General features: G+C 45.9%; 1 protein-coding gene across 1 annotated transcript in view; it reads right to left on the reverse strand.

Annotated features, from left to right (window-relative positions):
• The window catches only part of LOC129714801 (NACHT domain- and WD repeat-containing protein 1), a 39626-nt gene that overhangs the window by 691 nt on the left and 23642 nt on the right, over positions 1-15293 (reverse strand). Inside the window, exons 5-9 of the mRNA XM_055664647.1 lie at positions 14280-14419; positions 6341-6469; positions 3370-3701; positions 1825-1958; positions 635-763 (exon numbers count right to left, since the gene is read on the reverse strand). Of these exons, the coding sequence (XP_055520622.1) occupies positions 635-763; positions 1825-1958; positions 3370-3701; positions 6341-6469; positions 14280-14419 (864 nt within the window). The remainder of the gene's footprint in view (positions 1-634; positions 764-1824; positions 1959-3369; positions 3702-6340; positions 6470-14279; positions 14420-15293) is intronic.

Below are 15293 nucleotides of genomic sequence, written 5' to 3' on the forward strand. Positions count from 1 at the left end.
GTCTTATTCATTTATTCAGGGTCCCAGAGTGATACAGAGTGGAAACAGACCCTTCGGCCCAACTTTCCCACACCGACCTACTGTACATACCCCATCTACACTAGTCCACATGTTGCAATAGTCCCTGGCCCAGTCTCTGGAGCTATAAGGCAGCTACTCTATCGCTACGCCTTGCCGCCCAGAGGAAGGGTTTAGCGGGACGTGGGCCAAATGGGACGAGCTTACTTAGATGGGGCATCTCGGCAGGCATGGACGAGTTAGGCCGACTGTCCTGTTTTTGTGCTGTAGGACTATAACTGTATTGTTCCGTTTAGTTGTGTTTAGAGATACAGTGCAGGAGCAGGGCCTTTAGCCCACCGAGTCCACGCAGACCAGCGATCACACTAATTCTATACTGCACATTGGGGACAGTTTACCGAAGCCAATTGACCTACAAACCTGTACGTCTTTTGTAGTGTGGGAGGAAACCGGAGCACCCGGAGAAAACCCATGCAGGGAGAACTGTGCAAACTCCGTACAGACAGCACCCGTAGTCGCGGTCGAACCCGGGTCTCCGGCGCTGTGAGGCAGCAACTCTACCGCTGCGCCACCGTGTCGACCACTGAACGAGTGCTTGGTGCGACCCAGTACGCACCTGCAGACCAGAAGGAAGTAGTCCTTGGTGACGGCCACTCCTTGGACGGAAGCTGCAGCATCGCGGGCAGGCAGCTTGGCCACCACCTTCCCTTGTTTAGAACTCAGCACCATGCCTTCCTTCCCACTCCTGACAAAGCCACAAATAAACAATTAGATCCAATAGAGGATCTGAAAGTTCAAAGTAAAATGATTGCCCAGTACCGAGCTTGCACTGTCACCATCGGCCCACAGCTCGGTCTGGGAACAGTGACTTTACAAGAATAAGGCAATCAACATGACAGTTATACAATTTTTGTACAGCTTTAACATCGAAACCTGAATCCAAAAAAAAAGAGAAAAAAGGTGAGATTGAAGAAAAAGAAGTAAAATAAAAGAAAGGAAAGAAAAGACCCCTAAACTACCAAAGAAGTTCAAGAGGAAAGAAAAGAAATAAGACAAAGGAAGACCGCAAGAAATTGCAGCGAATTGTGGACGCAGCCCAGACCATCACACAAACCAACCTCCCTTCCATTGACTCCATCTACACCTCACGCTGCCTCGGCAAGGCCAGCAGCATCATCAAGGACCAGTCGCACCCTGGCCACTCCCTCTTCTCCCATCAGGCAAGAGGTACTCCTCTGATGCTGCCTGACCTGCTGAGTTACTCCAGCACTCTGTGAAACGTCACCTATCCATTTCTCCACAGATGCTGCCTGACCCGCTGAGTTACTCCAACACTATGTGAAACGTCACCTATCCATTTCTCCACAGATGCTGCCTGACCCGCTGAGTTACTCCAGCACTCTGTGAAACGTCACCTATCCATTTCTCCACAGATGCTGCCTGACCCGCTGAGTTACTCCAACACTCTGTGAAACGTCACCTATCCATTTCTCCACAGATGCTGCCTGACCCGCTGAGTTACTCCAGCACTCTGTGAAACGTCACCTATCCATGTTCTCCACAGATGCTGCCTGACCCGCTGAGTTACTCCAGCACTCTGTGAAACGTCACCTATCCATGTTCTCCACAGATGCTGCCTGACCCGCTGAGTTTACTCCAGCACTCTGTGAAAAACATCACCTATCCATTTCTCCACAGATGCTGCCTGACCCGCTGAGTTACTCCACAACTCCGTGTCTTTTTAAACAAAGAAACATACAAGGTGCTTGTAATCCACATGGGTGGAAGCGTTGGTTGAACACTTACCGATAGGCAAAAAGAACTTGATCTCTCAATGAATATTCCGACACTAATATAGTGTGATCCTTGTGAATGGGATCGATTTCTGGAGTGATATCCACTTGGTGTAACAATCTGCAGCAGTTTGACACATCAAAAATCTGAAAGCACGAACATTTCATTGGTTTAGTTTAGAGATACAGGGTGGAAACAGGCCCTTCAGCCCATCGAGCCTATGCCGACCATCGGTGACCAGTACATTGGTTACCATGATATCCCACTTTCTCATCGGCTTCCTACACACTTTACAGAAGCCAATTAACCCGCCAGTCTGCACAAGCTGGTTACCAAGCTCACGGAACTGGGTCTCTGCGCATCCCTCTGCAACTGACAATAGACATTAGACAATAGACAACAGACAATGGTGCAGGAGTAGGCCATTTGGCTCTTCGAGCCAGCAACGCCATTCAATGTGATCATGGCTGATCATCCACAATCAGTACCCCGTTCCTGCCTTCTCTCCATATCCCCTGACTCCGCTATCTTTAAGAGCTCTCTCTTGAAAGCATCCAGACAACCGGCCTCCACCTCCCTCTGAGGCAAAGAATTCCACAGATTCACAACTGTGAGGAAAAAGTGTTTCCTCGTCTCCGTTCTAAATGGCTTACTCATTATTCTTAAACTGTGGCCCTTTGTTCTGGACTCCCGCAACATCGGGAACATGTTTCCTGCCTCTAGTGTGTCCATATAACCATATAACCATATAAACCAAGTGTCCAAACCTTTAATAATGTTATATGTTTCAATAAGAATCCCTCTCATCCTTCTAAACTGCAGAGTGTACAAGCCCAGCTGCTCCATTCTCTCAGCATATGACAGTCCCGTCATCCCGGGAATTAACCCTGTAAACATACGCTGCACTTTCTCAATAGCAAGAATGTCCTTCCTTAAATTAAGGGACCAAAACGGCTCACAATACTCCAACTGGATCCTCGACTTCCTTATCCACAGACCACATTGGCGGAAACACTTCATTCTCAATAGCCATCAGTACAGCCCTCTGCTGTACTAACTCTATCCTCACGACTGTGTAGCCGGATACATTGCGAACTACATCGCCAAGTTTGCCGTCGACATCACCATTGTGGGATGAATTACAGATGGTGATGAGTCAGATTAAAGAAAGTGAGATCGAGGCCGGTTCTCTGGTGCTTTCAAGAGAGAGCTAGATAGGGCTCTTAAAATTAGCGGAGTCAGGGGATATGGGGAGAAGGCAGGAACGGGGTACTGATTGGGGATGATCAGCCATGATCACATTGAGTGGCGGTGCTGGCTCGAAGGGCCGAATGGCCTCCTCCTGCCCCTATTGTCTATGGTCTATTGACTCTACTGCTGTGCCACCGAGAAACTTTCACAATTGCCACAACCCCATGGGGTTGGTTCATTCATGGTTTAGCTCAGAGACCGCGGTTAATTGTACGAGGGGCCTTGCGCTAGAACACGCCTTGCTGTGCGAGTATTCTTGAGGTGCCTCGTATTCTTACCTTAACAAAATGGCCACAATATTCTTACCTTAACAAAATGGCTTCCGTCGTAAAAGGCCAACAGGTGTTGTCCATCGAGAGCTGACCGAACTATGGGGTGGTCCAGGGAGCCAGTGACTGTGAAGATCTGCTTTCCAGTGTGGATATCCCACACCTGGAGAGCGTTGTCCTCAGTTACAGCCGCCAGTGTATTCTGCAGGCACAGTGTTATGGAGTCTATGTCCTTGCCAACTCCGTGCACTGTATGCAATGCTTTGCCACTGATGAGGTCCCAGATTTTTAACGTCCCGTCCCTCGATGCAGTGATTGCTTGAAGACCTTTCTGGAAACATGTTACCGCCGTAATCCGGTCAGTGTGACCTGTGAGATCGCAATGGGCAGCTATTAAGTCACCACATTTAAACAAAACCCACGGTGGGTCACAGAGGAAACATGCAAACTCCAAAAAGACAGCACCCTCATAATCAGGTTCGATCCCGGGTCACTATCATCAGGCAACTGAACCATCCTACCACAACCAGAGAGCAGTGCTGAACTACTATCTACCTCATTGGTGACCCTTGGACTATCTTCAACTATAAACTCACTGACTCCCATGGCTAACAGGACTACACTTCTTCCCACCCTGCTTCCTGTAAGGACTCCATCCCCTACTCCCAATTCCTCCGTCTACGCCACAACTGCTCCCAGGATGAGGTGTTCCACACCAGGGCATCGGAGATGTCCTCATTCTTTAGGGAACAGGGGTTCCCCTCTTCTACCATAGATGAGGCTCTCACCAGGGTCTCCACTATATAACCATATAACTATATAACAATTACAGCACGGAAACGGGCCATCTCGACCCTTCTAGTCCGTGCCGAACACGTATTCTCCCCTAGTCCCATATACCTGCGCTCAGACCATAACCCTCCATTCCTTTCTCGTCCATATAACTATCCAATTTATTTTTAAATGATAAAAACGAACCTGCCTCCACCACCTTCACTGGAAGCTTATTCCACACAGCCACCACTCTCTGAGTAAAGAAGTTCCCCCTCATGTTACCCCTAAACTTCTGTCCCTTAATTCTCAAGTCATGTCCCCTTGTTTGCATCTTCCCTCCTCTCAGTGGGAAAAGCTTATCCACGTCAACTCTGTCTATCCCTCTCATCATTTTAAAGACCTCTATCAAGTCCCCCCTTAACCTTCTGCGCTCCAAAGAATAAAGTCCTAACTTGTTCAACCTTTCTCTGTAACTTAGTTGCTGAAAACCAGGCAACATTCTAGTAAATCTCCTCTGTACTCTCTCTATTTTGTTGACGTCCTTCCTATAACTAGGCAACCAAAATTGTACACCATACTCCAGAATTGGCCTCACCAATGCCTTGTACAATTTTAACATTACATCCCAACTTCTATACTCAATGCTCTGATTTATAAAGGCCAGCCCACCAAAAGCTTTCTTTACCACCCTATCTACATGAGATTCCACTTTCAGGGAACTGTGCACAGTTATTCCCAGATCCCTCTGTTCACCTGCATTCTTCAATTCCCTACCATTTACCATGTACGTCCTATTATATCCCGTAGCTCTGGTCTCACTCCCCATCCCCCCACTCGTAACAAGGGCAGAGTCCCCCTTGTCCTCACCTTCCGCCCCACCAGCCGTCACATACAACCGATAATCCTCCGACATATTCGCCAGCTCCACCACTGGCCACATCTTCCCATCTCCTCCCCTTTCGGCTTTCTGCAGAGACCGCTCCCTCCGTAACTCCCTGGTCAATTCTTCAGTTCACAATAACCAACCTGATCTCCCGGTAGCTCAGCACTTCAACTCCCCCTCTCATTCCGAATCAGACCTTTCTGTCCTGGGCCTCCTCCATGGCCAGAGTGAGTCCCACCGCAAATTGGAGGAGCAGCACCTCATATTTCGCTTGGGTCGTTTACACCTCAGCGGTATGAACATTGACCTCCAATTTCAGGTAGTCATTGCTTTTTCCCTCCTTCCCCTCCCCTTCCCAGCTCTCCCACAGCCCACTGACTCTGCCTCTTCCTCAATTCCCCTCTTTTTCAGTCTGAAGAAGGGTCTCGACCCGAAACGTCACCTATTCCTTCACTCCATAGATGCTGACTGAGATCCTCCAGCATTTTTGTCCACCTTCGATTTTTCCAGCATCTGCAGTTCTTTCATAAGCACTCGGACCATCCTTGATCAGACTTTACTGGCTTTACCTTGCACTAAACATTAATTCCTAATCATGTATCTATACACTGTGGACGGCTCGATTGTAATCATGTCTTGTCTTTCCGCTAACTGGTTAGCACGCAACAAAAGCTTTTCACTGTACCTCGGTACACGTGACAATAAACTCAACTCCACTCAAATTAATAATAAATTTGGACACAAAATGCTGGAGTAACCTAGCAAGTCAGGCAGCATCTCTGGAGTCCTGCCCCATGCTCTTCTAGTTTAGAGATACAGAGCGCAAACTGGCACTTCAGCCCACCGGGTCCACGCTGACCAGCGACCCCGCACATTAACACTATCCTACACCCACTAGGGTCAATTGTTACATTTTATATCAAGCAAATTAACCTACAAACCTGTACGTCTTTGGAATGTGGGAGGAAACCGAAGATCTCTGGGAAAACCACACGCAGGTCACGGGGAGAACGTACAAACTCCGTATAGACAGCACCCGCAGTCGGGATTGAACCCGGGTCTCCGGTGCTGCATTCGCTGTAAGGCCGCAACTCTACCTCTACGCCACCGTGAGTCCATGTGAAGTCTCCCTCCCCCTCTCACTTACCCCTGCCATCAATCTGAAGAAGGGTCCCAACCCAAAACGTCACCTATCCATGTCCTCCAGAGATGCTCTCTAACCTGGTGAGTTACTCCAGCAGTTTGAGGCTTTCCTGCATAAACCAGCACCTGCAGTTCCCCGCTTCTACACTTACAATAAAATTTGGGCGGGTGCATGGATGGGAGAGGTTTAGGACAGAACGTTTCTTACCTGACAGTGTACTGTACATCAACCCACCCGGGGGCAAGAGGCAGGTAAATGAAGGCACGAGGAATGGCATCGAAGATCTTTGACACTCACTCAGCAAGCGCAGGAGATGGGGGTATTTCCTTGGGTCATCTGAAGAAATAATGCCACACGCATTTAATGGATGAAACGGTTCAATGGTTTCTCTATTGTCACATGTACAAGGTACAGTGAAATACATATTTTACACACAGCTCCGTGAGTCTATCCTTGCACACAAACACAATTGCCCCAGTTAGTACAGAATGTACAGCCCAATGGATCCATGTGAAGCCATGCATTTTGGTAGTAGGAATAAAAGAGTAGACTATTTTATAAATAGACAATAGACAATAGGTGCAGGAGTAGGCCATTCTGCCCTTCGAGCCAGCACCGCCATTCAATGTGATCATGGCTGATCATCCACAATCAGTACCTCGTTCCTGCCTGCTCCCCATATCCCCCGACTCCGCTATTTTTAAGAGCCCTATCTAGCTCTCACTTGAAAGCATCCAGAAAACTGGCCTACACCGCCCTTTGAGGCAGAGAATTCCACAGACTCACAACACTCTATGTGAAAAAGTGTTTCCTCGTCTCTGTTCTAAATGGCTTACCCCTTATTCTTAAAATGTGGCCCCTGGTTCTGGACTCCCCCAACATCGGGAACATGTTTCCTGTCTCCAGCGTGTCCAAACCCTTAATAATCTTATATGTTTCAATACGATCCCCTCACATCCTTCTAAACTCCAGAGTGTACAAGCCCAGCCACTCCATTTTCTCAGCGTATGACAGTCCCACCATCCTGGGAATTAACCTTTAAACCTACGCTGCACTCCCTCAATAGAAAGAATGTCCTTCCTCAAATTAGGGGACCAAAACTGCACACAATACTCCAGGCGTGGTCTCACTAGGGCCCTGTACAACTGCAGAAGGACTTCTTTGCTCCTATACTCAACTCCTCTTGTTATAAAGGCCAACATGCCATTCGCTTTCTTCACTGCCTGCTGTACCTGCATGCTTATTTTCTTTGACTGATTAACAAGGACCCCCAGATTTATTGATTTAGTTATTTATTTAATTCTTTATTTCAAACAGAATGAAAGAATAAAAAGCAAGTGTGAAACAGCATACAAAAAAACAAAACAAGAATATTTATAAAGTGTCATAAACAATATCTATAAATAAATGAAATCATATGTGTCCGAAAAGGAGCAGGAAGAAGCCAAAGCTTATTAATTCCCACCCCTTATTCAACTGCTTGTCATTATCTTACACAAATTTAGCAGCTATATGTACACCATATGTACACCAGCAGCTGTATGTACACCATATGTACACCAGCAGCTATATGTACACCATATGTACACCAGCAGCTCTATGTACACCATATGTACACCAGCAGCTCTAAGTACACCAAATTATTTACATTTATACACTAATCAAATATTTACAAAGCCATACATAAAAGAGAGAAAAAAAGAAAAAAGAAAAGAAAAACCCCTCATATACTATACAGCATCTTAGTCATATATACAACCCATCACCCTATAATCACCCTTCCCAATACAATCAGTATAACAAATATTCCACTCACAATCACCTATCCTCATCCCAGTATCCTTTTAAAAAAGTGTTTTTGTACATCTTTAAAAACTGAATTATGTTTGTGCTATGTTTTATCTCCCGTTCCAGACCATTCCACAAATTCACCCCACAGATTGCTATGAACATACTTTTAAGAGTTGTTCTGACATTGAGTTTTTTAAAATTATGTTCCCCTCTCAAATTACACCCACCCTGTCGTTCCACGAACAGCTTTTTGTATATTTCCTGGAAGTAAATTATTTCTTGCTTTGCACATGATTTGCGCATTCATAAATTCAGTGTATGTGACTTTAAGAATAATAAATTGGTATGTTCAAGATATCTAACGTTAATGATAATTCTTATTGCTCTTTTTTGTAATGTGCATAACGGCTGTAGGTTGGTTTTGTAGGTGTTACCCCTTTATCTGCACACAGTAACTCAGATATGGCAATATGAGTGTATTATACAGAGTATATATTGATTTGTGGTCCAGATTGTGTCTTGATTTTCCCAATATTGCTATAGACTTTGCCAGTTTTGCTTTGACGTGGTATATATGTGGTTTCCAGCAGATTTTTGTGGTCTAAGATCACACCAAGAAATGTTTTTTCATATACTCTTTCTATACTTATGTTATCTATTTTCAATTGTACTTGAGGGTTTGTTTTATGTTTTCCAAATAGCATAATCTTTGTTTTGCTTAAATTTAGAGACAATTTGTTGACATCAAACCACTGTTTTAATTTATTCATTTCTGATGTGATGACCTCCAAAAGCTGCTTCAAATTGTCACCGGAACAAAAAATATTTGTATCATCGGCAAATATAATCAATTTCAGTATATTTGATACTTTGCATTTGTCGTTAATGTATATTATGAAAAGCTTTGGACCTAACACAGACCCTTGAGGTACTCCACAAGTTATGTTCATGTAAGTTGATTTATGTTCACCTATTTCTACAATGTACTCGATGTACAGATCACGATGTACACTCTCGTTGCCAACTTGACGCCATTTAGATAATAATCTGCCTTCCTGTTCTTGCCACCAAAGTGGATAACCTCACATTTATCCACATCAAACTGCATCTACCATGCATCTGCCCACTCACCCAACTTGTCCAATTCTTCCTGCATTCTCATAGCATCCTCCTCACAGTTCACACTGCCACCCAGCTTTAATGGATCAATGGTTCAATATATTGTCACGTGTACAAGGTACAGTGAAATACATATTTTACACACAGCTCCGCAAGACTATCCTTACACACGCACACAAACACAATTGCCCCAGTTAGGACAGAATGTACAGGACAGCCCAATGAGCCTACGTGGAGTCATGCATTTTGGTAGTAGGAATAAAAGTAGACTATTTAAAAATTGGGAGAGAATCCAGAAATCAGAGGTGCAAAGGGACATGGGAGAGCTGGTGCAGGATTTCCTAAAAGTTAATCTGCAAGTCTAATCAATAGTAAGGAAGGCAAACTCAATGCTAGCATTTATTTCAAGAGGGCTTGCATACAAAAACAGGGATGTAATGTTGAGGCTCTATAAGGCGCTGGTCAGGCCACATTTAGAATATTTGTGAGCAATTTTGGGCACCATCTCTGAGGAAGGATGTGCTGGCTCTGGAGAGGGTCCAGAGGAGGTTTACAAAAATGATCCCAGGAATGAGAGGGTTAACAGATGATGAGCATTTGACGGCACTGGGCCCGTACTCGCTGGTGTTTAGAAGGGGACCTCATTGAAACGTACAGAATAATGAAAGGCCTGGTTAGAGTGGATGTGGAGAGGATGTTTCCACCTGTGGGAGAGTCTAGGACCAGAGGTCATAGAATTAAAGGACATTCCTTTAGGAAGGAGATAGAAACATAGAAACATAGAAAATAGGTGCAGGAGGAGGCCATTCGTCCCTTCGAGCCAGCACCGCCATTCATTGTGATCATGGCTGATCGTCCCCTATCAATAACCCGTGCCTGCCTTCTCCCCAGATCCCTTGACTCCACTAGCCCCTAGAGCTCCATCTAACTCTTTCTTAAATCCATCCAGTGACTTGGCCTCCACTGCCCTCTGTGGCAGGGAATTCCATAACTTCACAACTTTCTGGGTGAAAAAGTTTTTTCTCACCTCAGTATTAAATGGCCTCCCCTTTATTCTAAGACTGTGGCCCCTGGTCCTGGGCTCGCCCCACATTGGGAACATTTTTCCTGCATCTAGCTTGTCCAGTCCTTTTATAATTTTATATGTTTCTACAGGCTGGATGCAGGAAGATTGTTCCCGATGTTGGGGAAGTCCAGGACAAGGGGTCACAGCTTAAGGATAGAGGGGAAATCCTTCAGAACCGAGATGAGAAGAACTTTTTTCACGCAGAGAGTGGTGAACCTCTGGAACTCTCTGCCACAGAGGGTAGTTGAGGCCATTTCATTGGCTATATTTAAGAGGGAGATGTGGCCCTTGTGGCTAGAGGGATCAGGGGGTATGGAGAGAAGGCAGGTACAGGATACTGAGTTGGATGATCAGCCATGAACATATTGAATGGCGGTGCAGGCTCGAAGGGCCGAATGGCCTACTCCTGCACCTATTTTCTATGTTTCTATGTTTCTATCCTCCCTCATCCTTCTAAACTTCAGTTAATACAAGCCTAGTCTTTTTAATCTTTCCTCATAAGACAGTCCCGCCATCCCAGGGATCAATCTTGTGGATCTACGCTGCACTGCATCAATCACAAGGATGTCCTTCCTCAAATTAGGAGACAAAAACTGTACACAATACTCCAGATGTGGTCCGGCTATTCTTTGCTGTGTTATACATTTTTTCTTTTAGTTTTATTCTATCCCTAACTTCGCTTGTCAGCCACGGTTGCCTCCTACTCCCCTTAGAATCTTTCTTCCTTTTTGGAATGAAATGATCCTGCGTCTTCCGGATTATGCCCAGAAATTCCTGCCATTGCTGTTCCACCGTCATTCCTGCTAGGATCCCTTTCCAGTCTACCTTGGCCAACTCCTCTCTCATGCCTTCATAGTCCCCTTTGTTCAACTATGGAGATAAGGAAGAATTTATTTACTCAGAGGGTGGTGAATTTGTGGAATTCATTATAATGGCTGTGGAGACAAAATCAATGGATATTTTTCAGAAGAGATCGACAGATTCTTGATTAGTACGGATGTCAGAGGTTATGGGGAGAAAGCTGGAGAATGGGGTTGAGAGGGAAAGATAGATCAGCCATGAGTGGACTTGATGGGCCGAATCAATATGTATCTGTACACTGTGGACGACTCGATTGTAATCAAGCACAGAAGCTCCCCGATTTACGATGCTTCGACTTACGATATCTCGACTTTATGATGGTAGAAACGCTGGGCAACAGCAGCGAGCTGCACGTCACTTCCGGTCACAATAGATAATAGACAATAGGTGCAGGAGTAGGCCATTCGGCCTTCGAGCCAGCACCGCCATTCAATGTGATCATGGCTGATCATCCCCAATCATTACCCCGTTCCTGCCTTCTCCCCATATCCCCTGACTCTGCTATCTTTAACGTGATCACATTGTATTAAATGCATTTTCGGCTTACGATATTTTCGATGGGTTTATCGGTACCTAACCTCTTTCTCACAGAGAGCGGTGAGTCTGTGGAATTCTCTGTCTCAGAGGGCGGTGGAGGCCGGTTCTCTGGATGCTTTCAAGAGAGAGCTAGATAGGGCTCATAAAAATAGCGCAGTCAGGGGATATGGGGAGAAGGCAGGAACTGATTGTGGATGATGAGCCATGATCACATTGAATGGCGGTGCTGGATCGAAGGGCCAAATGGCCTACTCCTGCACCTATTGTCTATATCCATTGTAGGTCATGGAGCAGCTGCATTGTGTTTCCACTGGACAGCACACAACAAAAAAGCTTTTCACTGTATGGAACAATGAAAGTAAGTATGCAGGTACAGCAGGCAGTGAATACAGCCAAGTTGGCCTTCAGAACAAGAAGAGTTGAGTACAGGAGCAAAGAGGTCCTTCTGCAGTTGTACAGGGCCCTAGTGAGACCACAACTGGAGTATTGTGTGCAGTTCTGGTCCACTAATTTGAGGAAGGGCATTCATGCTATTGAGGGAGTGCAGCGTAGGTTCACAAGTTTATTCCTAGGATGGAGGGACTGTCATATGCTGAGAGAATGGAGCAGCTGGGCTTGTATACTCTGGAGTTTAGAAGGATGTGAGGGGATCTTATTGAAACATATAAGATTATGAAAGGTTTGGACACGCTAGAGGCAGGAAACATGTTCCCGGTGTTGGGGGAGCCCTGAACCAGGGGCCACAGTTTAAGAATAAGAGGTAAGCCATTTAGAAAGGGGATGAGGAAACACTTTTTCACACAGAGAGTTGTGAGTGTGGAATTCTCTGCCTCAGAGGGCGGTGGAGGCCGGTTCTCTGGATATTTTCAAGAGACAGCTAGATAGGTGCTCTGAAAGATAGCGGAGTCAGGGGATATGGGGAGAAGGCAGGAACGGGGCACTGATTAGGGATGATCAGCACATGGTATTGGGGGTTCAGTATTGATGTGGATAGACAACTGGCTGGCAGGAAGCAAAGAGTAGGAGTAAACGAGTCCTTTTCGCAATGGCAGGCAGTGACTAGTGGGGTACCGCAAGGCTCAGTGCTGGGATCGCAGCTATTTACAATATATATTTATGATCTGGATGAGGGAATTGAATGCAACATCTCCAAGTTTGCGGATGATACGAAGCTGGGGGGCAGTTTTAGCTGTGAGGAGGATGCTAGGAGGCTGCAAGGTGACTTGGATAGGCTGGGTGAGTGGGCAAATGCATGGCAGATGCAGTATAATGTGGATAAATGTGAGGTTGTCCACTTTGGCGGCAAAAACAAGAAAATAGACTATTATCTGAATGGTGGCCGATTAGGAAAAGGGGAGATGCAATGAAACCTGGGTGTCATGGTACACCAGTCATTGAAAGTAGGCATGCAGGTGCAGCAGGCAGTGAAGAAAGCGAATGGTATGTTAGCATTCATAGCAAAAGGATTTGAGTATAGGAGCAGGGAGGTTCTACTGCAGTTGTACAGGGTCTTGGTGAGACCACACCTGGAGTATTGCATACAGTTTTGGTTTCCTAATCTGAGGAAATCCATTCTTGCCATAGAGGGAGTACAGAGAAGGTTCACCAGACTGATTCCTGGGATGTCAGGACTTTCATATGAAGAAAGACTGGATAGACTCGGCTTGTACTCGCTAGAATTTAGAAGCTTGAGGGGGGATCTTATAGAAACTTACAAAATTCTTAAGGGGTTGGACAGGCTAGATGCATGAAGATTGTTCCTGATGTTGGGGAAGTCCAGAACAAGGGGGTCACAGTTTAAGGATAAGGGAGAAAATCTTTTAGGACCGAGATGAGAAAAACATTTTTCACACGGAGAGTGGTGAATCTCTGGAATTCTCACCCGCAGAAGGTAGTTGAGGCCACAGTTCATTGACTATATTTAAGAGGGAGTTAGATGTGGCCCTTGTGGCTAAAGGGATCAGGGGGTATGGAGAGAAGGCAGGTACAGGAGTTGGATGATCAGCCATGATCAAATTGAATGGCAGTGCAGGCTCGAAGGGCCGAATGGCCTACTCCTGCACCTATTTTCTATGTTTCTATGATGACAGTGAATGGCGGTGCTTGCTCGAGGGCCGAATGGCCTAATCCTGCACCTATTGTCTTTGTCTACCTTGGCACACGTGACAATAAACTGAAGTGAACTAAATCCAAACTAAACTAGCTACTCTGCAGTCCTCCAGTACCTTGTATGTTTCTCTGTTACCCACTGACTTGGCCTCCACAGCCGTCTGTGGCAATTAGGCCATTCAGCCCATTAAGTCTACTCCGCCGTTCAAACATGGCTGATCTATCTTTTCCCTCTCAACCCCATTCTCCTTCCTTCTCCCCATAGCCCCTGACACCCGTTCTAATCACAAATCTATCCAACTGCTTTAAAACTATCCACTGACTTGGCCTCCACAGACTTCTGTGGCAAAGAACTCCACTGATTCACCACCCTCTGACTAAAGAAATTCCTCCTCACCTCATTTCTAAAGGTACAGTACATCCGTTTATTCTGAGGCTGTGGCCTCTGGTCCTAGACCCCCCCCACCAGTGGAAACATCCTCTCCACACATCACGAACGATCGCTGATAAGGGGAAGGTAGGCACGAAAAGCTGGAGTAACTCAGCGAGCAGGTCAGGCAGCATCTCCGGAGAGAAGGAATGGGTGACGTTTTGGGTCGAGACCCTTCTTCACTGATATGAGGATTGCCCTGGATTGTATGATCAGCTCCCCTGTCACTTTACCTGGCGTCACCGGTGTATCCTCCGTAACGATCTGTTGTAGGCGTCCGACGAGCTGTGAAGCCAGCTGACACGGATCCTGAAGCAAGACCTTCTTGGACAACTGGATGGCTTCGTACAGTAGGGTCAGGTCACCCACTTTCCTGATCAGAAAGCACAAAATAGTGTTTAAACCAGGGGCAGCGCGGTGGCGCAGTGGTAGAGTTGCTGCCTCACCAGCCCCGGAGACGCTGGTTCCATCCCGACTACAGGTGCTGTCTGTATGGAGTTTGCACGTTCTCCCCGTGACCTGCGTGGGTTTTCTCAGAGATCTTCAGTTCCCTCCCACACTCCAAAGACATACAGGTTTATAGGTTAATTGCCGTTGTTATAAATTGTAAATTGTCCCTAGTGTGTGTAGGATAGTGCTAGTGTGTGTAGGATAGTGTTAGTGTGTGTGTAGGATAGTGTTAGTGTGTGTAGGATAGTGTTAGTGTGTGTAGGATAGTGTTAGTGTGTGTAGGATAGTGTTAGTGTGTGTGTAGGATAGTGTTAGTGTGTGTAGGATAGTGTTAGTGTGTGTAGGATAGTGTTAGTGTGTGTGGGATAGTGTTATTGTGGGTAGGATAGTGCTAGTGTGTGTAGGATAGTGTTAGTGGGTGTGGGATAGTGCTAGTGTGTGTAGGATAGTGTTAGTGTGTGTAGGATAGTGTTAGTGTGTGTAGGATAGTGTTAGTGTGTGTAGGATAGTGTTAGTGTGTGTAGGATAGTGCTAGTGTGTGTAGGATAGTGCTAGTGTGTGTGGGATAGTGCTAGTGTGTGTAGGATAGTGCTAGTGGGTGTGTAGGATAGTGCTAGTGTGTGTAGGATAGTGCTAGTGTGTGTAGGATAGTGTTAGTGGGTGTAGGATAGTGTTAGTGTGTGTGTAGGATAGTGCTAGTGTGTGTAGGATAGTGTTAGTGTGTGTAGGATAGTGCTAGTGTGTGTGGGATAGTGCTAGTGTGTGTAGGATAGTGTTAGTGTGTGTAGGATAGTGTT

Source organism: Leucoraja erinacea, chromosome 41 (genome assembly GCF_028641065.1).
Source record: "Leucoraja erinacea ecotype New England chromosome 41, Leri_hhj_1, whole genome shotgun sequence".
Taxonomy (NCBI): Eukaryota; Metazoa; Chordata; class Chondrichthyes; order Rajiformes; family Rajidae; genus Leucoraja; species Leucoraja erinaceus.